Genomic DNA, 23,945 nt, shown 5'->3' with positions numbered 1-23,945 from the left:
TGGACCCTTGAAATGAATCAGTATTAGGGTGATAAGAAAAATTACTACGGAGCTCAACTATACATACAGGGAAATATAGGAATTTACGAAAAAGAAGATTTGAAATTTAAGAATAGGAAACTACAGAAAGATAATTCAAGAAAAAGTCAGCCGACGAAGTAAAATAATGCAGAAAAAACTTATAGAATATGGAGAGTAAAATATAGATGTCAATGAAGAAAAAAACCTCATTCAAACGTTAGGTACTTTTATAAAATACCTAATATAAATGAACAATGTAAACATATTGTATTAATAATTTTCAAAATACAAAAAGTAGGTATACAGACCATACTATTTTATCCATATATTAAGTTAAGTGTACATAGAAATAGAACAAATGAAGTATTAACTAAAGTTAATTTATTCTGAAAAAAATTTAAATGTTGTGAGGTTCACTAAGGGCAATGTTTCTAATAATATAGCTATTTTAATTTTTCATACTATCGTATAATACACTTATTGCTGGTTAAACATTAGCGGCAAATAATTAATTCTTATAAAAAAAGGTCAAATGCCATGTACCAAGATTTTTTTACTTACAAGGCTATCATATTTGGGTATAATAATTAATAGGTTATCTATTTGTTTGTGTCAGCCGTCAGGTTAGATTACAGAACATAATATTGTGGTATGCAATGGTTGTTTTTAATTTTTATTAGTATGTAATGAGTATAATAATAATATATTAGCTAGACTTTCTGGCTATAGTGACTACCTATATACTATGTTATACTGTACATTGTATAAATGGAAATGTTTTCCGCATAACTACAGTAAACATGTTTACTTTTATTATAGGTTATCTATACTTGAGACAAAAATAAGAAAACAAATTATTGTAAGAGACTATGAGATCACTCAGTTTTCTATAACCACAAAACTGGAAATATTAAAATATTAAATGGTAAAAATGATTTCTTTTTTTTTTATTCATTAACAATTCTTTATGCCTTTATATGGACTGGGGAGTTATTAATATTAACATAATATAGGTGCAACACAATTTTTTATACAAATGCAAAACTAGAATATTTAGAAGAGTTCGTTAAAAAATTCAGATTTCAATAAGGATTACGAAAACGCGTCTAAGTTTTTTAAATTATCTCGCTAATTGTCTTCAAGCAAATAGCATTAACGGTGTGCACATATACACACAGACCACAGACACGACACACATAAAAGGTAACTCGCCTTTTGGTAAAATACTCGTTATTGGACGATTCGTTAACTGTGCAGGTGCCGCTGTTGACGTCCTGCGAAACATCCTGCTGTTGCGGCTGTGGCTGTTGCTTGGACCTCCTTCGCAGGAACAATTTTTTGATGAGCATTGTGAAGGAAAGCGGAGCGAGTGTCTCTCGAATATCCCGACGAAATAACGAGCTATGTGTGTGCACATTGGACGAACGTGACAGACGCGAACTACAATACTGGCAGGTAGGTTATTCGGGCTCCTCTGCGGCTGGCAAACGCTCAAACGCCACACCGTAACTGCCACATTATTAACGATAGACAATTATCGGAGTAAAAAACTCGCGGCTACGTCACATTAAACACTTCACGAGTGCGTGTGTTAATAAACGTGCATATATATATATATATACAATGTCATGTATACACAAAAAATGTACAATGTACATATTATACGATCTAGGTATATACATATTTTTATATACATATGAATGTGAATGTGTGTATGTGGAATACCCAATACATTATATATACACTGAACTAGAGAATTCTCAAAGGCAAACAAATGACGACAATGGAACACGTGATCAGCGCAGACGCGCGTGTGTGTAATGCAATTAGCGGCAATGTATACGCGAAATACACATAGGTACGACAGTCCTTTGCATGAATACAAATTATATATAGTTATATATGTCCTATATATACGTATAATTACCGTATATACTTAGATACTTACATAGGTACCAGAAGTATAATAATACAGCTTTATATAGTTTATTTTTATATATATTATACGGTGATTGGAGGTGACATGTGCGGGACACTTTTCACCATAAGTATATAGGTATATTTTAGTTTCACTCGCATGGTTCGACGAAAGTCTATAATAATATGTGCCGTAATATTATTATATCACTATGTACGACATATTATGTCCTATATAATATGTCTATACACATGAACACGTATTATTGGTTTTGCAGTAATGCGTGCTATTCGTGGTTATTACTTATTACGTATTTACTAAGTATTTTATTCATCGTGATTCTTGACCGACTCAATCTCCACTACCATAAAGAAGTACTACCACCTTTACTCGCGCTATAGAATAAAAACAAAGACAAACTACTAGGTACTAAACAATAAAACAACTAAAGTATATATTATGTATATTATTATACACACATAGCTGTGACACGTGGCAATTAAACAAATATTATTATTGGATGTGGTACAAAAATGCATTTTTTAAATCATTATTCTATTTACTGTCGATGAAAGAATTCAAAATTATTGCTAAAATATTAAAATTATTTATATATAGAACCAATACTTGAAACATTTATTAAAATAATGAGGTACCTAAGGCTACATAATAAAAAAAAATGTTTAGCGTGGGCTTATTAGGTATTAAACGTTTTATTAAACAGTATGAATGTATGATACTGATACAGTTTACACTATAATACATATTTGTTATAAATTATAATAAAGTGATAACTGATTAATTACAAATATGCAACTGTCAGCTGATATTATATGTATAACTTTAGTTCACTGTAGGTAGCACTGTAAGTGTATAAATAGGCATATAGAAGCTATTAAAATATTGTTGTTGTTTATTTATATTTTCAAAGAAATACTTATGCATATGTTATGTTATTGGTAATTAATTAGTTTATTCAACTACTCGATGAATAAATAACAATGGAAATTTGTTTATGAATTTATGGCAAATGTATTTAATTATTTTCTATTGATAAAATGGTAGCATTTTTATTATTTTATATACGATAACGGATAATTTATATTAGTATCTAAACCCATATAATTTTTTTATTTATTTTTTTTTTAAAGTCTCATACCTACTAACTAAGTATAGAATAAAAAATTACACAGACATACAACAGTTATTCTCTTTCTAAGATATTAGTTTATTTTATTATCATTTAAATGTAGGGAGCGGTGGCTACTATTTTTATCATGCAGGGAAAAGTTAACTAGAATCCCTTATAAGCTTGATGTTGTCACCGTTCATGCCATGGGTAAATAACATTTTAGAATTTAGCAGGAATCTTCATACTATTTTTTTTATAATTACATTTTGAATACATGGTTACATCATGCGTAATTTGTTCATAGAACACTGAAAGCATTTTTAAATTTTTCTAAAATTTCAAGGATTGCTTCATCACTGATAACTAGTATACATTTGGAATTATTTTTATACTATTGAATATTTTAATTTCTATAGAACCTAACCTCACCTATTGGTTAATACTTAATTGTACAGTAGTACAATAGTACCTCAAGTAGTAAGTACAAGTTTTAATGTTATGTACTATATAATAAATATAAACTATATCATGTATTTTACAAAGTATATAGCAACGTATGTATACATCTCTATAATATAAAACTTATTATTTAGGGCTTAAATTAACAAAATATAAACTGTACAAGACTACGAAATTAACGGTAAGCTTATGAACATAATATTTTTAACATGCATAAATATAACTTTCATAATAAGGCAATATATTATTAACCTTGAAAATTAAAATGCATTTAAAAATGTTCATACCTGTAATAATTTATATTCGAATTTCTAACAATTAATATTATTATATAGGTAACACTATACCAATTTATATACGCACAGTTTAAGTATAAAAGGTATTAAATAAAAGAATTTATTTAAAATCTTAACAGTAATTTTTTGTAATTTTGTACTGATATATTTATTGAAATTGTAAACAAGAAAATCGTGATAAATAGATGAAAATAAATAATAAATAAACTTATTGCGTTATTTATATCAGTAGCCATAAACATGATTAAATCAATAAATCTAAGAGTTATGGCACAGATTACAATATAATATTATGTTACGCAATATTAAGTTTTTGTCTATTATAAAAATATTAATTAATTAAAGTTCAAAGTTACATATTATGCAAATTTCAATACGATTATAATATACAATATAATATCTAAGCTTTAAAATGTGATCAATCGAATAGGGACAATTAACTAATAAATATTATATTAGATTTATGATTTCGACCGGTAAGTATATAATTTAATCATACTCGATTTAATTTGTACTAACAAATTGGTAGAACCTGATACGGAACGTGGACATAATCGTTATTATATATATATATTAATACAATTATACTGCATGGTAGTACTTAAATATAAGTTGCATACACCTATAGTTAGTGAGTAATAATTGTTTTTAATTTTATTATTGATCCATTTTAGTTAATAAGTCCTTAGACTTTGAATACATATACCAGATACCTATGAGTTACAAGATTGTATTAAAATGTCAAGTTAAAGAAGCTCTCGTGTAGATCGAATATTTTTAATGTTCATCAAATACTTTCATAAATAAACGGAAAATATTTCAAATCCTAATGGACAGTTAATTATTATTGTTTGAATAATTGCAACATTATTGATTTTAGTCAGTTTTTGTATATAGTTTTCTTATATACTAGGGAAAATGTATGAGAATCCCAAAAATACTACTTTAAGAAATAACCATATAATCTAGATAAAAAGTTCAATAAATATAATTAGGGGTATGGTGACTATGGTAAATAAGATGTAAAAGCATATGGGTAATAAATTATTAAATTATATAGTCACTATAATGGGGCATGTCCCTTCATCACTTCATCGTATCTTTTTCACTAATGTGTAGAATACAAAAAGCTACCCGGTTTTTTATAAGACTAAAAAATGAATTCAATAGCATTCATTGAAAAGGTTTTAAGGGTGGAGATGAACACCTAACCCCCTCCCCTTTACCCTGCCTATTGGTATAGTACAGGATCATTACGGTAGGCGTACTTAAAACGTTTCGACTGTGAAGTAATACTTATTCTACTAAAAAATACATTATTACGAAACTAATACATGTATCCATCTTCACTCAAATATGAGAGAAAACGGATATAATCAATACCAAAAAAAAAAAACAAGTTAAGCATAGAAGTGGTCTTCTCTCTTCTCTCACCGAATGTCTGTACATACGGTATTGCGTGTAATGCGGACACGCGGCTCATAGAAAAAAGTATGGGTGACATTACTAAGTTAAAATAATGGGCTTAAATAGAAACAAACAAGTAGGTTTAAGTATAAGATTCAAATTTATATTTTACATATTTTTGGGGATCAAATAAAAAAACTTGATCTAAATTATACTTTATTATACTTTTTTTCACTTAATCCCTCAGATAGTTTTGTGTATAATAATATATAGTCTTATTTCTGAAACAAATTTGTGTAAGTGGTATTTGAATTAAATGTGCAGCCAAAATGTCATAGATAGGCAGTTATTATATTAAAAAAATAGTAAGCTCATATAAAACAAACGAATTTATGTATCTAACTTAGGTTTATAATTACTTTTATGTGTATAAAAAATTACGTCATGTCATAATTTTTAATTTATAAGTAATTGACAAACAAATGTTTTTAACAAATGAACAATTTTTTAGATAATATTATACTTTTGCACGACAAATATAATACGTTTGTGGTTTGGAATAAAATTCACGGGCGAGTGTATTCCTACGTTTATAATAAGATGCATCGCTATTATAATAATATAACACCGTATACGGTCAGTTAGGCAGTTCATAAGCTCACTTACTCACAAACTTATGACACATGGTACATAAGAGTAGTTACCTATATGTATACGAAAGTGAAAACTTACCTTTGAGTTAGTTTTTCGCCGGCTTTCGATATCCCTCCGAATCGGTCCATTTCGATGTAGGCGGTTAAATTCGGGGCACTTCCGGCCCGGACGGTGTCCATCGCGATGTCACTCGCACTGCTATGTATATTATATTATTATTATATGGTACTGCGCCGCACAACGGATTTCCGAAGCAAAACACTTGCAGTCGAAGAGGGCGCCAAGCACAAAACACTCGCGGAGTCAAACATATATAATATTATTTAGAAAACGAGACGGTGACGATCTCCTGGGTTAAGACACGCGGCGACGGACGACTACCTGTACGCGACGGACCGAGAACTATATTGTGTAAGTAATATAACTACACGAACGACGCATAAACTGTATAATGTATTATGCGCACCTTCTTCTTCTTCTTCTTCTTCTGCAGTCTATCGGTAGCTGCAGGTGTACGCGAATTTCTACCTGTCGTGTATACACCAATGATAATATTGTTATAGGACTACGCGAACACGTTCACACAATTTAATAATGTATATGCATACGAACGCACGCAGACACACTGGGCCACCTTCACGAGAGCAGAAACCGGTATTGCCGACGTGCGTAGCCACTAGCCAACCCGCGCGCACAAAGACCTTGATGACTAATCTTTGCTCTCCGCACGGTCACTGTATATAGGTACACCGCAGGAATACAACACCTCCCCGCCCATTCACTATCCTCACCGGCAGCGTCGTCGTTTTTTTACCACTCGAAGCAGGTACCTGACATAAAAGATCTTCTCGGTACCGGGTTTCTCACCTTTCCGCCACCACCACCTCCACCACCACCGCTGCCACCACCACCACCACCACCACTATATACAACAACAAGTCACAACCTGCACAGCCCGAGTCGGCAATCGTGGTATTCGGTATATTGTAATAAATGTACCCGTGCAGTTGCTATTGTATGTGCTGCGGTCTGCGGCGTGCACTGCTTTGCCCCGCTCGGTCGATACGATTATATTATTATTATTATTATTATTATTATTATTACTGCTGGGCAGACGCCATAAAACGATGCCGCCGACGCCGGCGAGAGACTTTACACGAACACTATTATCTTGCACCACGACGATGCACTTTTCGTATCGTATACGCGCGCGTACATGCGTCCACCGCGGAGCGCCGACTGTCGCGTATTTAGCATTTGACCGTGATAAAAATATTCGGAGTGCGCGCGGCGGCAGGGACGAGACGCGAAGGTTCTCAGGTTCGCCACCGTGTCTACACGGGGGTGAGGGTCCGCGTCGTTCCGGCCGGCCGGTCGATCGCGTGGCGCCACGCCGCGCCGCCCCGTCGCGCGACACCCTCGAGCCGTCTGCGGTGACGTCACGTCTGGGCGGGGTGCACAGGGGTGTGTGGGAGGTCTCGGCGGGGTGAGTGTGGTTGGGCGAGGGGTAAAAGTTTTTAGGGGTCGCAACTACGTGATCGGCTCTGCGGTCCAACGGTTTCCCCTTCTGCTTTCTAACGCTGCAGCAGGTGAGACGAAACTAGACCCCGACAAACATTTCGCGCCCTATACCACGTACATCGTTATACCTATAAATGTATACCTATTACCTATGCATCATTACCTATATACGGTTTAATGTGTGATAAAACCATTACGTCCATTTTTATGTCGTTAAGTTTTTATAACCACGTTACTATAATAATAAAATAATATTATGTTATACACCTACACACAATTCAACCTATTATAACGCAACATAATATTGCGAACCCGATGAAACACTGAACTTGATTGATTATAATTTATAACGATACACGACTAACCTAATCTGAACCGAGCTACAAAAATGCTATTAGCCGCGGAGATGTGCTTATGTCTCGGATGATGTTTTGAAAACTTATAATGAAATACATAACAATATACTGAACATGGGTACAGCAGTCGTTCTGACTACGTGATAGGTATAATATAGGTTATGCCGGCGATTACACGTCTAAAATTGAACAATAAAAAAGTATTAAACGATGCACATGTATGATGTGACCTGACAAATCTAAAATCGATCATACTTTAAGTCTTAAACAAAACTACAAATTTTAAGATGACCTGCATTTAAAATATATTTTCATTGGTACCTATATATAATATTATTCCTGTAACAAATAATCTTTCCATGGTTATGATAAAAAATTAAGGTTCATAACCGTGATGACTTTTAAGTTAATCAGCTTTTCTAACCACTGTACTAGGTCTATAATAATAATAAATGCACAATCTATAGGTCTATGTACCATCTGTTGAGGCATCATGTATGCAATCATTGTTATGGGCTGTGAAGGGTCAGACCTTTTTTTTAATAGATTAAATGTTATTAAATAAACATTTTTGTTGTAGCTTTAAAATATGATACTTATTGTTATTCTATATTCATAAATAAAAATGGTTTTTTAATCATAACACACTTCATCACATGTTATAATACATAATGAAAATATGTGAATTTGATATGGTAGGTTTAGGTAACTACAATAACTGTAACTTAAGCTGGATTCAAACTATATTATGATAACGACAACCGAGATTGTTGCAATAGTGATAGTCAATATTGTGATGAGTTTATATACGTAAGGACAATCCAAAAATATGATAGTTGCTGTCTCAGTTTCATTAGTGGCGTGCATATACTAAATATGTAACTAAATAGGTTACTTACGTGTTTCATTATTATATATTATATTATTATTATGTAGAGCAGTGGCGGCACGAACTTTTTGAGTCTTTGAAGCAAATTGTACATTTTTAATATTTTTACCACCAACCTAACCTTTATTCGGCTTCATTACATCAAAATGATAATTTACCACGTTAATTATCATATTTGTTATGACAATAATTGTATTGAGGTGTTACAATTATACCACCGGCACCCACCTAAATTAGACATGAAGCAATTGCTTCAAATGATATATATGCCGCCGTCACTGATGTATAGGTATTTATTATATTAACTCAACAATCCATACATACGTAATTTATATACATATAACGGTAGTCTTTGTTTAATTACATGTCTGCATAAACATTTTTAGTTTGACCAAAACTTATTCTTTCATACACTATACACTAATGACCTTTTTTAAATTCTGAGCTGAACGATGAATGTATCGGTTTTACAATCATGTGCGTATGTGTTTTTTTGGGTGTCTGACGTCATCTTTAGCTGCAGTGTAGAAAACACTAAAAATACTATGAACTTAAACTTTGATGGTGGTTACTGCCTAACTAGTACTTTGAAGGTTAAAAAAACCTCAGAAAAATGAATTCAACCTGCAATATTACTAATACCTAGTAAAATTAATTACTTTTTAATAGCAACGATATCATAAAATATACTTTGTGATATAGGCTAACTGACCGCTTTCGCTCAGTATCGTTTTTCGTAAACGATTTTTCATATCATTGAAATATTGAATTCAAATTTAACACATCCATTACAACCCATGATGTGTACCGAAGGGCGGACTGCGTTACACTTATTGACTACTTCACTTTACTTGCCCACCTTTTTTATGTATCCAATTTATAACATGTATAAAAGGGTGGTTCTCAATTAAAGAAAATTGTATATTATTAAATAATAATAACAAATCAGTTAATTACATCGTGTTTGAACTAATCTATGTAATAATTTAAAAATATTTAAATATGTAATTAAGTAACTAGGTAGTTACTTACATCTTTAGTGCATACAAAGATTTAAAATTAAATAAATAAAAAAAAAAACAAAGTGAACTTTTGAGTTGAATTTTATAATTAACATCCTGTAAAATATTGACTGGCTCTACCTATAATAATATTATTGTATGTATATAATTTAATTACATAACAACCTTCGCAATATAACAACTAACCTTGTAATTTATTTAGCCAATTTTAGGTACCTACCCTTTATTGCTAAAAGTTTTCGATTTCTCAAAGTTTACTGTTCTGTATTCACTGTGTATACTGGAGGTCATTTTATAATATTATACTAACATGGCAACATGGTAACATCGCCACATACTTAACCAAATAATTTTAAACTATGAATGTCTTTCATAAATCATAGTATTAAGTAAATATTATTTATATTAAATAATTGAAATAAATAATCACATTTTATCATATAAAATATAAATCTCCTAATAATAATAATAATGTTAAAAAATGTTGTTGTATAATCTTTGTACAATATTGCATACATTGCGGTTTGCCATAGACGCCTACTAAACAAAAAATGTTGGTAGGTATAGATTTATTACAACTTATTTTATGTACTTATTATTATTGTTATTATTATTATAATTATTAACCTATTATACAGAATGCTGAGTTATTATTTAAAGCATTGAACACTGGTCACTAAACATTTATTAGTGCCTACTATCTGTTTTTGATTATGAAATAAAAAAGAAATAGGTTACTTGCCTTGGTTATTTACCTATCGTTTAAACAAAAAACTGGTAATGGTTTTATTTAAAAAACGATGGGTAATTAAGTAATAGGTAAAATTAAAAATTAGCCAGAATAGTATATACAATAAGCAAAATCAAAATGCCCAAAAATCGTTAATTGTTAGAGGAACTTGTATAGGAAGCTTGTAATAAATATATATACTATTTATTTTACGAGCATTATGTACATCATCAGTATCAATATAATATTATAATATGTTTGTATGCTTTAAGCCTACTTGCACACTTTTATATCAAATAATAATGTGTATTCAATTTTAATTATAATTAGTATAGGTATATATAATTATTAATTATTTTTGTGTAGGTATTTATTTTATAGTGATGAAATAGCAAGTGATTACGTATTTTAGAGAGTAAGAGATGTTTCAGGTACATACCAACAGTATCTTCTGTTTTTACGTTTATTTTTAACGCTATTCCCAATTAAACTATGGCTAGGTAAGTGATACTAATAAACTGGAACCAATTTCTTCAAGTTCGAGGGAAGAAATTGATACATTTATCGTGATAATATACTAAGAATTCAGAATTGTATTACGTTCGAATATAGTTTAGCTAAACACGAATGCGTAATATTAATAATTCAACAACGTGTCAACGTCATATAATATAAAACCCAAAGCCTTTCTGATGTTTCTTGTGTAAATATACACAGTTTTTGACTAATTGGCACCACATATTCCTTGGGCTCCCGGACGGTTCGTATAGGCTACTTTTCATGCCGAAATTCAACCCTTAAATGTTGGCTCACACCTGAATTTTGTTTGTGCTCATGTAAATATATTTTTTTTTTGTTTGTATATTATTAGGGTTGCTATTGGTCACAGAAAATAAAATAGCAAAACGGAAAAAGGTAGATGGGTGGATAAATTTTAACCCCGGTGGAGTCTGCAGATAATACAGCTACTGTATAAATGTATAATTTTTTAAAACGATGTTTCACGTACTTACCTCTAGCTACTAGAATATGTTGGTATTATTTGTTATCTAGTTTCAATCTGTACGGTGTACTTACACTATATTTATATATGTACCTATACAATAAACTGAAACAGAAATATTATTCTACGATTTGATAACGGTTTTAATAATTCATAATCCATATTCATAATGTAAATATCAAACACCGACCAACCTCGACAATTACTGCCAAGGTCTAATGCAGCCTAAATTGTGAAATAATAAAAAAAAAACACAGCGGTTATGGTACCTACAGGGCACAGAGGACCCGAGACTGCCTGCCCTAGAGGGTGCTAGTACAAAAACACCGATTCCAGAGCCCCCAGTAGACGTAGGTTAAGTTTTATACTGGTTCTGCTTATGAAATCTTCTCGGGACAACCAGCATCCTCCAGTCTCCACGCTAAACTTCAAGTGCTTCCTTTTCACAAGTTAGTCTGAGACCTCTGCTCGTAGTGGCGTAGTATGTTGATCTAGTACCCTGAGTGAAAAAATCTACCTTGACATTGTTTGTGAACGAAAATGTTTTCGACCGTGACAATGAAAAAATATAATGCAAGGTACACTATACAGGTAGTCTACAATCTATATTACATAATATTAAATAATTATTTTTTATATTTCTAAATATGACAATACATGTCTATAGATATTAGATACATTCTTTATATTAAGCTTCATCTAAATAGCTGACTAACGAGATCACTGATCAGAGAGCAGCATTCTACTTATCTATACTCACTTACTACCTAGATATAAACATAACTGTGATTTTTTATTTCATGCGTTCTATCATTAGTTTTATGAAATTATAAAGTTCATAATATTATAGTAATTAATAGCATACATTATGGTTCAGTTGTAGGTACACTAATATTGTACTACGCGCATAGGCCATCGACCTTACGGCTTGTACTACCACAGAATAATAATTACTATTGTTCTTCTGTGGTACGACTAGACAAAAACCGATTACTGAAGAGCTGTACCTACATGAGAACTCCATTAGGACTTACGAGCGGCATAAAAACTGCAAAGGCGTGGGCTGTCTCGACGACGAAAATACAACAATCTATAAATCTGTATGTCTTACCCTACTACCCCGCACAACCATACATAATGAGCGGACGAGTAAACAAAAAGCGCCCTCTATGTTTTTACTTTACACTCGTTGCTTGTCTATAATAGTAGCACAAAGGTCTATAGACTTATTGAACAGTCAAATAAAAATGAAGAGCGGTACTTGTGGTCGGCGGTTCCTGCTTTATATCAGTAGGAATGCAGGATCAGTTGTAGGTGTAATATTATATTTTAAGGTACCTATAATAATAATAATAATAATATTATCAAACGTATAGTACGTGCTATGATGAAAAAAAATAGTCAATCGTTTTTTGAAGAACGATACACGTCGCACGATCTAGTGTTCCGCGAGTATTCGTAAATAACAATGATTACCTGACCCAGAAATTTGAGATAGGAAATATTTTGATAGGAAACGAGAACGTGCGATGTGCCGATGTCACGTTGGAAAGTAAATAACATGTTTGAACACTAAACATCTAAACATCTCACACTCACTTGTGGAATTCAGCGTCCAAGCCCAAATGTTTTGATACGTTTCGTTATTACTTTCTAAGGTTTATTATTTTATTAAATTGTTTATTTCGTTTAGTAAAAATTAAGGAAAACTAAGCACTAGCGGTTTTTATAAATGTATAATAACCTATCTATACCCATTTAAATAAAAACAACTACATTTCAAATGTGTTTGTTTATTTTTACAGATTATATTATAAGAAAGCAATTGGTATATTTTTCAAAATGGCACTCTCAAAACCTGCTGAATTTTTACAAGGTTTGGTATTGACCTATTTGGAACGCTTGAATTCCAGACCTATCCGCACAAAATCAATTACCAGGTAATTACTTATTAGAAAATACAGGTTATATTTTTATTATTTTTAAAAATGATTTTTTTTAGTTGTATTATTGCATCACTTGGAAACATTACTTTACAAAACATTGCTGGAGCTAAGATGATTGACCAGGACAGTGTTGTGGCTTTTGGATTATTCGGGTAACCAAAAATCAGATTATTATGTACATTTTGAATGTTATTTATTATTAGTGTTAACGTGTAATTTTTATATTGAATAATTACAATACTAATGTAGTGTACTAATGTAGTAAATTTTTTTTTTTGCAGTCTCTTATTTGGTGGGCCAGTACCTCATTTTTTCTACGAGTCTTTAGAAAGCACTTTTCCAGAAAATTCATCAAAAATGGTTTTTTTAAAATTTGGTATTGAACGTTTATTATTTACACCATTTTATCAGTTTCTTTCGTTATATGTGTTGTCAAGATTTGAAGTATGAAATTAATATTTTACACAAGAGCTACTGAATACAATACTATAATAACAATATTAATTATTTTAGGGAAAATCACATGAAGACACAATGAAGCAAATATATGCAATTTACTGGCCCATATTAAAAGCAAATTGGCAGATTGTCTCATTGATACAGTTCTTTAATGTTAAATTTGTACCTCCAATGGTAAACAGTTATTTCATAATTTATTTATTTATTGAGTTTATTTCACTAATTTAGAGTTTTGTTGCAGTTGAGAGTGTTGTTCCACAATATGGTTGGCTTCTTTTGGGCCATGTTTATAACATACAAAAAACGCACAGATGATTTCAGACGAGCCAACATTGTTAAATAACAAAGGATCAAAATCAAGAAATTATTATAAAATGTATCTACCTATATTAATTTCATTATTAATTTATTGACTAGTTTTAATTATCCATTAATTTATCTGAATATTATATAACTATAGATTTATTAATTAAAAACTTGGGAAATGCTCAAATAGGTGGGTGTTAAATAAAAATAAGACTTTAGAGATCAATGGCTTCTGAACTTAGTTTTGTATTACAATATAATATATATATTTTTGTACTTATAGAAAAAGTTATTTAAAAAATGTCTATTAAACGTAAGTTATTGAGAGAAAGTTACGGTGTATTTTATAAATAATTATAATATTATGTTGAACAAAAATGTAATAGTTAAAATAAACAACTTTCCAATTTAGGACTTGATAAGAATCATAATTTAATTTTTTTGCCAAGCTCCAATGCCTATAATAAGCCCGATATCAGATTGAAATATTTTGTTAATTATACAGAAACAATTAAAATGAAAACACTGTCTTTAATAATATAAATATCACAGTAAGCATAAATTACATTACAGACGCCATCAGCACGACGTAAAGACTATAGAGAACAGCACTTATCTCTTAAAAAAACGTTGTGAATCATTATCTATTATTTATTCCATTGATAATTTTATATCCTTTGATAACGATTACCACAGTGTTGATAAGAAAATATTTAAAAAATAACATTGAAAATTGAAATTGGATAGGTATTACTCGACAGTCGAAGCTCGATTTCGGTTCAGAATTCCCGCCGAAGCCCCCAGGATTGAAAATTAAAAAATCGATTTTTAAATAATTACAACTTCTTTAGTATTTGGTAATCGGTTTGCCTTAAATTTATAGTAATTAATTATCAAAGTTGAGTATTATATAATTATGTATTGTTAAGTATCTAACAAAGTATCAAGTAAAATCAATAAAATGATTTTGTTAATAAAGTCACTAGTTTTCATATTGCTCATAGCTAAATCTTTGAGTACTACAGCAGAGGATGGTGTTAAATATGCTAATAAATGTGAAGGTTTGTGAATATAATTAAATGTATTATTATTTGTGATGGATTTTAATTGTAAACATTCAATTGTGTGTATTGTTTTAGTTTGCAAAATATTAGCGGAAGAATTAGAGGGTCGTTTATTGGAGACCGGTAAGACGAGTGAATATTTGGAGCTCGGTTATTCGATCGATCTACCAAAAAAGAAAAAAGAATACAAAAAATCGTGAGTTTCAAATATCATTAATATTTTACGGTTGGTTTCTTTAAAATATATTATTTATATTATGTCATTAAGGGAACTGCGTTTAGTCGAATCACTAGATGGCCTTTGTGAAAGAATACTCAAGTATAATATTCACAAAGAAAGGACCGATAGTACACGATTTGCTAAAGGAATGAGTCAAACTTTTCAAACACTACACGGCCTCGTGTAAGTTAGCTGTTATTAATGTACATTTTGTGCACTACGAACTGAAAATAAATATATTTGTCTGTTGTTAGGAATAAAGGTGTAAAAGTTGAGCTTGGAATACCGTATGAACTTTGGGACAAACCTTCGGTCGAAATTACAAACATGAAAACGCAGGTAGGTAATTATTTAAAATGATAAATGTTTAAAATAATAATGTGTATTTTATTTTAAGTGTGAAGACTTGTTGGAAACCTACGAATCAGATATAGAGCAATGGTATTTTAACGATCAAGCTGAAAGCTTAAGAAGTTATTTATGCAAAGACCGTGCATTAAAAGATTCTGATCAAACATGCTTAGATGAAGCATCTCCATCCAAAGGAGATACGAGACGGATAAATCAAGAATTGTAAAAAATTGATGCACGTTTTGAAGTTTGTACATAAAGTTAATATTTCATAAACATTATCATTGAAATTACGTAAAGAATTTTAAATGCAATAATAGTATAACTATCTGACATCTAAAATCATTTATTTATAATAACGAATTAAGTAAATATGGTAATCAGGTACTTTTTATCTTATTATAGTCTGTAAGTCATTTGAATTCACTTAAACATAGAACAATACATGTAATATTTTATTTTTTATGAGTATATAATAAATTAATGTGTCCCAAGTCTTATTGTAAATTATCACTACTAATTACTATCCTAAAAATTAAGGGCCATTCTAAACAATGTCCGCTTAAGTGTCGTTTAATGCTAACCGGCTGACAGATTTTATTCCTGGCAGAATTCTGCTGGTTAAGTGTCAGTTAACTTTAAATTGGGCATTATAAGAACGGCCCTTAATGTATTTTAAAAATTCTGACTAATGTATCATATTATATTATTGATTAGCAGCTCATTAGCTATTATTACTCATACTGAGTATCAAGTAATCATAATTGTTTTAAACATATATTTTTTGTAATTTTTGTGCCATAAAAATGAAATGTTTGCTATATTTAATAAATTTACAACAAATTTTAAGACTCAACCATTAGTAATAATTTTTTTAAATTTCAATTAAGAATATTTTAATACTGGAAGCTGGGTCAAACTTATGCTAATAGAATTTGTCATAGGCCACATACTTATATTTTTATAATAATACATTTTTTTAAATCATACGATACCGGGTAATGTACTATCGCTATCCGATTGTAAAAAACGATTATACATTTGTTAACTATTAAATCATTTTAAGGTGTAATTTATTTTGAGAATAATATTTTTATCATTACGAGTATAATGTATATAAATTATTGATGGTTTTTGAAATTGATATGGGGGCATATTACAATGTACCACGGGCCGTGGGTTGGACAACCCTGCTCAAGTTGGTCAAATAATTACCATAATTGCCTTTTGAGGCACAAATGCACAATGTATTGTACATTGTTGTTCAACCTTCCTTTTAATTTAAAATTTAAAAATCTTAAAATACTAAAAGTATGTTTAGTTTGTACAAATTGTGCCATGTTGATGGTAGATAATCAACAAAATTTTGTTCTGCCGACCAGACAGCTTTTTCTTCTGTCATAGGACGACTTCTTAATGAGCAATGCAAACCACAAATGGTGGATCATTTTAGACGCCACTAAAAAGTAATCATTTATGTACCTTCTTACATTTTCTTTTTTGTCGACAAATGGTAAATGCAAAAAAAAAAAATATATTCATGTGATATTAAAAATTTCATATTCATATGAATGTAACTTTTGGTATCACTTAATGTTGCAAAGTGAAATATATATATTGTTATTAAAAACTTAACGAGTTTCTTAAAATAATAAATTAGGAATATACATAATATAAAACAGTGTCAAGTATATATGATTTAAATTAACATTTTATTTAATGTTGAGTATACATAAAATTCACGTCAATAATCTAAAAACCACTGTATAAACTATTAAAACATTTTTTTAAATAGAGAAAAAAATAGTTACAATAACACAATTAATTATTCAACAAATGTACCCTAATATATTAATGTATTTCATCATTAGAGTAAGTTGATAAATAATTCATACATTTTCATCTCCACCTTAGGCTGCAGAACAGATTTAAACTTAATTCAATAAGATTTAAAAATAAATACAAATATTTGTTCCATTGGCATGTGGGCATGTCATGAAATATGAATGAAATACAACAATAATAACAGCTTACTTAAAATAGTATCTATAAATAATGTTATCATACAGCGTGTATCAAAATTAAATTTGAACAACAGTTACACGTCATGTTGGTATACGTCTGGTGTGTTGTGTGTATGATTTTGAATCAAGTATGCTGTAAATTCTATTTGACAGTAACATAACTTGTATAAAATAAAATACATTTCTCAAAAACTGGCTTAATGCCTACTCTAAGTAATTAGTAATGATAAAGTTTCAGAAAACATAACTTGTAAGACCTAAGACTTACTAATAAAATCTCAATAAATGTGGGATTTAAAAAATTATTGACTAGAAATGAGTAAAAATAGATTAGTTATAATCTAAAATAAATTTCACAACCTTAAATAGCATATTATTAAAAGTTATTTAACATTGTTTCTAAAAGCATAAATAAATTATTGTGTGTAAAGAGTTGAATTTTATTTTCAGTACTCTTCTAACTATTATATTATTATTTTTAAAATCTATTTAAATTATATGACTACATACATTCAAAACTAGAACAAAATGGTTGATCGATTCATTTTTTATTTGGTCAAAGTTTGATGTGTTCTATTGGACATTTAAAATACTGTTTTGGTGGCGGGTTAAGAATCATTGACTAGTTTCCGCGCATAACTATTGACAAAAATGATATATTAGTATATAGTACTTAGGTAATTACTTAACACTAAAGAGCTAAAATTATGATATGCTTACTGTAAAAATTTACTGTAACCAAGAAGCAGGTGCCCATAATGGTTCGGTTTTTAATTTATGGTCAGCTTCTAATAATTGCTCTAGAGCCGACTTGAAATCATCATTAACTATTATTTCATCAAACCAATGATCATAAAGAAATTCTATTCGTTTTGAACTTCTTAGTATCTCATTGAACTCATCATCCTAAATATGACTTCATGTAGTATGTAAATTTTTTTTTTTCAATGTACACTTACTGTAAAACCTCTAGAATTTGTTTCATCAAATGTTGACATTGCAAATGCTGCATTTCTAGTTGATTTTAATATGTCAAATATTGGTGGCTTAATATATACAATGTAAGGTTTTATATCAGGGGTACGTAACATTTTTAATGCCTTCAACAGATAATCATTATTTCAGGTGGCAAAAAAAACTATTATAATAAAAACACGGATTTTGAATTCTACCTGATAATGCGGATTTATAATACATGTAAGTCCGGAACGTATGATTGATTTAACACTTTCTAAAGATGTGCCATAAAGATTGCCTTTGTATTCACCAAATTCTAAAAATTCACCACGGGCTATTTGTTCTTCCATTAATTCTCTTGACACAAAATTATATTCTTTGCCATTTACTTCTCCAGGCCGAGGAGATCTGGATGTATCTATTAAGTGAAAATAATTAAGTGATAATAATTTTTTTTTTCAATGTTTCGACAATTGTTAATTAAAATATTTCTATTACACCAATAATTCCAACAATAAAAAAGTGTTTTAAAAATATTTAAACATTTGTCTTCTACTCACGTGGTACAGGTGTGTGATATTTGTCAGGATTTAGTTCCATAATACGTCTCTTCAGCTCATTTCTACCAACACCAGGTGGACCAACTAAAACAATGGGCCGGGGAAGCTCATTTCTCGGATACAACTTCACCACTTCTTCATATGTAGCAATATCTTCACGGTCATAGTCATCACTTTCAGCTGCGTCATAGATAACCTTTTTAACACGTGTACGTACCGAACATTCGGACGCCATGTCTTCACCGAGATCGTTCAGAGCGGCCAACGACCCACATAATGGGTCTTTGGCTAATGAACGGTCCGGCAAACATGTCATTCCGCCCCCACCAATACAACCCCCATTAATGGTATCCATGACCCCTGTAATCCGCAAACATAGCCACATGTTAATCACAATACACTACTAAACAAAAAACATGTTAATAAAAAAATAAAATAAAAGAATAATCAAAACACTAAATTAATAAAAATGTATGTTATATTATATTTTATTATTAGAAAGGAAAAAAAATACCCAATAATAAAAATAATAATAATAAAGAAATAGGTACTTTTTACAATATTAAATTGATTAATGATTATTAAAATTAAACTAAACAAACCACTATTTAAATATGTATATAGTATGTACACTTGTGTGTTTGCAGTGCTATTAATGTAAAATATTTAAACCAACTCCATTTTCAATATAAAACTTGTATTAACAAATTGGACATGAGTTTCAAACCATTATAGAATATTATACATAATATACTGTTAAAATATCTAGGTAATTAAGTACTAGGTACTAATAAATGAGTATTAAATTATACAGTGGCATAGAAACATAAACTGCACATGGTACAGTATATATTGTTGTCCCAACAATCAATTTTAAAACTAAGTTTTGGTTTTGTTAAAACCATGTCCAACATATGACTGAAATTACAGATAATAATTTATATCCCAAATTTACATATGGTAGAAACAATCATAGGAATAATAAATTCCTTTTTTTATTGATCAGTAAAATTATAGCATAGTTCATTTTATTAAAAAAACAGTTAATGTGAACAAATTATAATTATTTTGTTTTGATTAGAAATATAAAACACACATTTCTACTTACATTTCTTTTTTTGATCGGTCATAGACAATCTTTCATGAATTATTTTACGTTCTTGCAGAGCTCTACTAGGTATAAGTCCAGCTCTCATATTACGGTCACCTTCTTTCCGGGCTTGCCACCTAGATTTGTAAATGTAATAAACTTATCATAAACTAATAATAATCAACCAAAATTTAATTTAAATTACCAATAAGGATCATCCTGACTAACAATATGAAGCACTTCTCCTTTGGTAAAACTTAGACCGGCTTCTTTGCATGGAATGTAAGGATCAACATCAGTGTTAAAATCAAAATGGGCTCGGACCTTCATTTTACTTTCTCGCGATCCACCTTTTGGGTCTGCCGGAATCAATTTGAATGTTATTGTCCCTTCAGAATGTTGCTATGAGTAAACCAAAACTATTACTTCCCATTTATTTCATTACTTAAATAATATCATAATTTGATTTTATATACTAGTATTTGGAGTACATCTGCTGGCGACTTTCCTTCAACATTAATTCCATTCACTTCACAAACTTCATCACCAACATTTATTAAACCAGATCTGTCAGCAGCACCACCATGCATGACCCTTGCTATAATTATTTTTCCATTTTCTTCATCAGTTTTTATTGTGGCACCCTGCAATTTTCACCAATTGTTGTAATCGTGAACCTTACAATTATTAGCAATCGATTGTCATTTTTATTTTGTCTCTTTTTATTTTCATTGATTAAAAGTATAAAGTAATTTTTATATCTTATCATAAATGAATTACACAGGTAAACTATGATTTATTTTCAAGCTTTACAAATACATGTTCAACACAATTCTCATTTCTACGTATGATTTTTTTTTTGTGATTTCTAAATTTTAACATACATTATTGATTTCTTCAATAACTTTACAAAAGAAACGTCTCTTTCTAACAATATAATTATTATTATGTCATCGGGGAGGGGGGGGGAAATATATTGAGGTATTTGGAGCTATTGGCTTATTGGCAATAGTTTAAAAAACTTTAATATAAATACTGAGTAGTACAAAACACTAGGCCATAAAAAATTAGAACACTAATGTAAAACCATGCTCACTTAATTAATGACACACATTAATTAACTGTTTTATGTCTATAAATAATACAGTACAATGTTATAACACACATTTTAACCATAGAATTGTCTGTACGATTGTATGGCAAAAGGTTAAAAACTAATAATGGTTTCATAACGTTTTAAACAAATGTACACCTGATAAACCTATCACCCTACTTACCACAATTGGTTCAGCTGAATCAGGTTCCCCATCCTTGTGAAATGCAAAACAGTTAATACAAAAAACAACAGATTAACCATTAAGAAGTTATGGTTGTGAATTGTTAAAAAATAAAATGCAAATTGCAAAAAAAAAGAAAAAATGTATTAGGTACGTAAAAATATATACAAAAAAAAAACAAACACAAAAAACAAAACAAAAAGTGGACTAGAATAAAATAAAGACTTTACCATTTTTTAAAATAAAAAGCTACAAGCAAATGCCATAGGTACAACTTGTGGAGAAGATGGTGAATGAACCAAATCCAAAAATTATCTAATTATTAGGAACTAATTTATTGTTGATAACAAATTGTAACTACAGCAATTGCTGCCTGGTAGTGAAGAAACAAGCACTTATATTAATATAAATAAAAATAAACAGTAGTATACACCGCCATAATAAAGGAAACATGATCATGCTTAGGACATTTCACTACATATCAGTACCAATGGTTCAGTGCTTTTAACCAATTGCACAATCTTGATTGTCTCTTCATCCTCATCCATCTCTTGAGGAATGTCTGGCAGTCGGGGTAGATAGTCTTTTTGAGCTACTGCGTCATGGGCACACAGAAGTCCCTAAAGTGTTCATCATAAAGTTATTAATTCAAATACAACGTAGTCAGACTTCTGCACATACCTGTATATGAGGGTTTTGCAATAGTTGAAAAAGTTGTCTGGATGTTTCGCTGAGAGAGATCCTGGGCAATATAACTTCCATGACGTCCAAAGTGGTTTGCATGGAACTCGACAACACGGGAGAGCATCGCCGATCGTCGCGTACTCGGTCAACAATGGTGTTGTAGACTTTGAACAAAGCATGCAGTTCCTTGCTTTGCAATAAGTTGGACAAGAAGTCCAGTTCTTCTTTGGACGCAGATATGGCGTCTCGCGATCCCACCAACGATTCCAGTAGGCCGGCCAGAGCTAAACAAGAAACAAATACAATCACCAGTCAATACATCCGCAGTGTTTGGAAGTTTTGTCAATGTCTTCTTACCGGGATCGAAGACCCCACCAACGTTGTTCTGTTCCATTGCGGGGCTCATGTTTTTTCAACAGTACACCTGCAACAGCGACACACCAGTCAGAAGACGGTCGGTGGCGAATTTTTTATCATCACATCATCTTACTTGTTCGGCGACGTGCATAGCAACAGAAGAAAGTCGGTCCTCGACAGTAATCGTCGACATCACCTAGTCAGAATACGGTCCATAGACACTACGACGATATAAATTGTACGTGTCTAGCGGCGGTTGGGTTCACGGTAATAATTTTCCGCGATAATCGAAAGAAAATTCGGTGAGCACAGCCTCGTCAGTGACCCACTGCAGTCATACAGCTTCGTTTCGACACATATTAAAATATTGTGTATAAGCGTAGTATTTGTCTATTTTTTTCTCTCATTTTATTTTTTCCCGCAGGACTGGCTGGCGCGCGCGATCCGATTCTGGGTCAGCTGAAACCGCCGCAGTGCCGCCAACGCAGGGCGCCTCCCTTCCCCTCCTACTCTTCCGCCGACAGCACAGCCGCTCGCAGGCCTTGTGGGGCTGCTCCCGCCCGCTCGCCCACCTGTCACCGGCGAATCCTCGATTTTAATTATTGTTATTGATTGTTATATTATTATTATTATTATTATTATTTCCATCCGCTGCTGGATGTCGCTGCGTTGGCGTTGGCGTATCCGATTCCGACCGATTTGTCGGAGGAACTACGCGCCAAAATCCCCACCGCTTCGGTTTCGCGCCGATTTCAATACCGTAGTACGGTAAGTTGTAGAAGTCTGTGGTGTTTGAAGTTTGTTTGTTTTTCACGTTTCACAGCTCTTGCAACTCGTCCCATTTTAGCTCCGTGTCTCGGGCACCGCTCATCACAAGCTGATGTGCGCGGTCACCGTAACGAGTATTAACGACATTGGTCGTCGTCTGTCGGGTCGGACCACGCGTCCTCAGACGAGTCAAGACACGGTCGCGGGCGGCGTGTCTGTAACCACGACCGACCCCGCGCGCGGGTTATGAATAGAAGCACCGCCGTCCTACGCGCTCCGTGGCGTCAGGCGTGTCTACGCGACCGCGACGTCTGCGTCGTCGTTTGTTGTCGTCACGTACTCACACCCGCCGACTATTCGTTTTCGGTTTACCGGACGCGAACTCGGCGACATACGTCACCCGGCCGCCGATCTGCGTTATCGCGATGGAAATGCTCCCGAAATAAAGTCGCGCGCATCTGCCGTACTGCAGAT

General features: G+C 31.6%; 4 protein-coding genes across 9 annotated transcripts in view; 2 read left to right on the top strand and 2 right to left on the bottom strand.

The window, feature by feature from the left end:
* Positions 1 to 6,770, bottom strand: part of LOC111032421 (mitogen-activated protein kinase kinase kinase 13-A) — an 18,084-nt gene extending 11,314 nt beyond the window's left edge. For 2 of the 3 annotated variants that reach the window (XM_022312741.1, XM_022312743.1), the window contains exon 1: positions 1,234 to 1,396. In XM_022312741.1, the coding sequence (XP_022168433.1) occupies positions 1,234 to 1,370 (137 nt within the window). In that variant the 5' untranslated portion in view covers positions 1,371 to 1,396. Of the gene's footprint in view, positions 1 to 1,233; positions 1,397 to 5,965 lie in introns of those variants that run through there. The other variant, XM_022312744.1, reaches the window with a different exon arrangement.
* Positions 6,771 to 12,913: 6,143 nt separating this feature from the next.
* On the top strand, positions 12,914 to 14,450 carry LOC111032425 (PXMP2/4 family protein 3). Of its 2 annotated transcripts, none has more exons than XM_022312752.1 (6): positions 12,914 to 13,142; positions 13,214 to 13,348; positions 13,411 to 13,506; positions 13,636 to 13,798; positions 13,868 to 13,987; positions 14,055 to 14,450. In XM_022312752.1, the coding sequence occupies exons 2-6, from the start codon at positions 13,251 to 13,253 to the stop codon at positions 14,154 to 14,156; spliced, it is 579 nt and encodes a 192-aa protein (XP_022168444.1). In that variant the 5' UTR covers positions 12,914 to 13,142; positions 13,214 to 13,250; the 3' UTR covers positions 14,157 to 14,450. The 2 variants fall into 2 exon arrangements, with proteins under 2 accessions (XP_022168444.1, XP_022168445.1); XM_022312753.1 differs by having other exon boundaries at positions 12,915 to 13,066.
* Positions 14,451 to 14,831: 381 nt separating this feature from the next.
* LOC111032423 (protein canopy 4) lies at positions 14,832 to 16,830 on the top strand. The gene is made up of 5 exons (XM_022312751.1): positions 14,832 to 15,180; positions 15,259 to 15,379; positions 15,452 to 15,586; positions 15,658 to 15,742; positions 15,801 to 16,830. Exons 1-5 carry the CDS (start codon positions 15,081 to 15,083, stop codon positions 15,978 to 15,980), a joined length of 621 nt encoding a protein of 206 aa, XP_022168443.1. The 5' UTR covers positions 14,832 to 15,080; the 3' UTR covers positions 15,981 to 16,830.
* Positions 16,831 to 18,311: 1,481 nt separating this feature from the next.
* LOC111032422 (MAGUK p55 subfamily member 7) lies at positions 18,312 to 23,090 on the bottom strand. 3 transcript variants are annotated; one of them, XM_022312748.1, is made up of 13 exons: positions 22,837 to 23,090; positions 22,704 to 22,770; positions 22,344 to 22,630; positions 22,151 to 22,282; positions 21,663 to 21,695; positions 20,862 to 21,029; positions 20,591 to 20,787; positions 20,404 to 20,522; positions 19,296 to 19,655; positions 18,951 to 19,153; positions 18,738 to 18,878; positions 18,499 to 18,684; positions 18,312 to 18,417 (listed from the first exon to the last, which is right to left on the bottom strand). In XM_022312748.1, exons 2-12 carry the CDS (start codon positions 22,750 to 22,752, stop codon positions 18,508 to 18,510), a joined length of 1,866 nt encoding a protein of 621 aa, XP_022168440.1. In that variant the 5' UTR covers positions 22,753 to 22,770; positions 22,837 to 23,090; the 3' UTR covers positions 18,312 to 18,417; positions 18,499 to 18,507. The 3 variants fall into 3 exon arrangements, with proteins under 3 accessions (XP_022168440.1, XP_022168442.1, XP_022168441.1); XM_022312750.1 differs by having other exon boundaries at positions 19,296 to 19,475; XM_022312749.1 differs by lacking the exon at positions 21,663 to 21,695.
* Between the last annotated feature and the right edge of the window lie 855 nt (positions 23,091 to 23,945).

Source organism: Myzus persicae, unplaced genomic scaffold, assembly GCF_001856785.1.
Source record: "Myzus persicae strain clone G006 unplaced genomic scaffold, MPER_G0061.0, whole genome shotgun sequence".
Lineage (NCBI taxonomy): Eukaryota > Metazoa > Arthropoda > Insecta > Hemiptera > Aphididae > Myzus > Myzus persicae.
The sequence above is the reverse complement of the archived record's forward strand: the minus strand, read 5'-3'. Positions and strand labels throughout refer to the sequence as shown.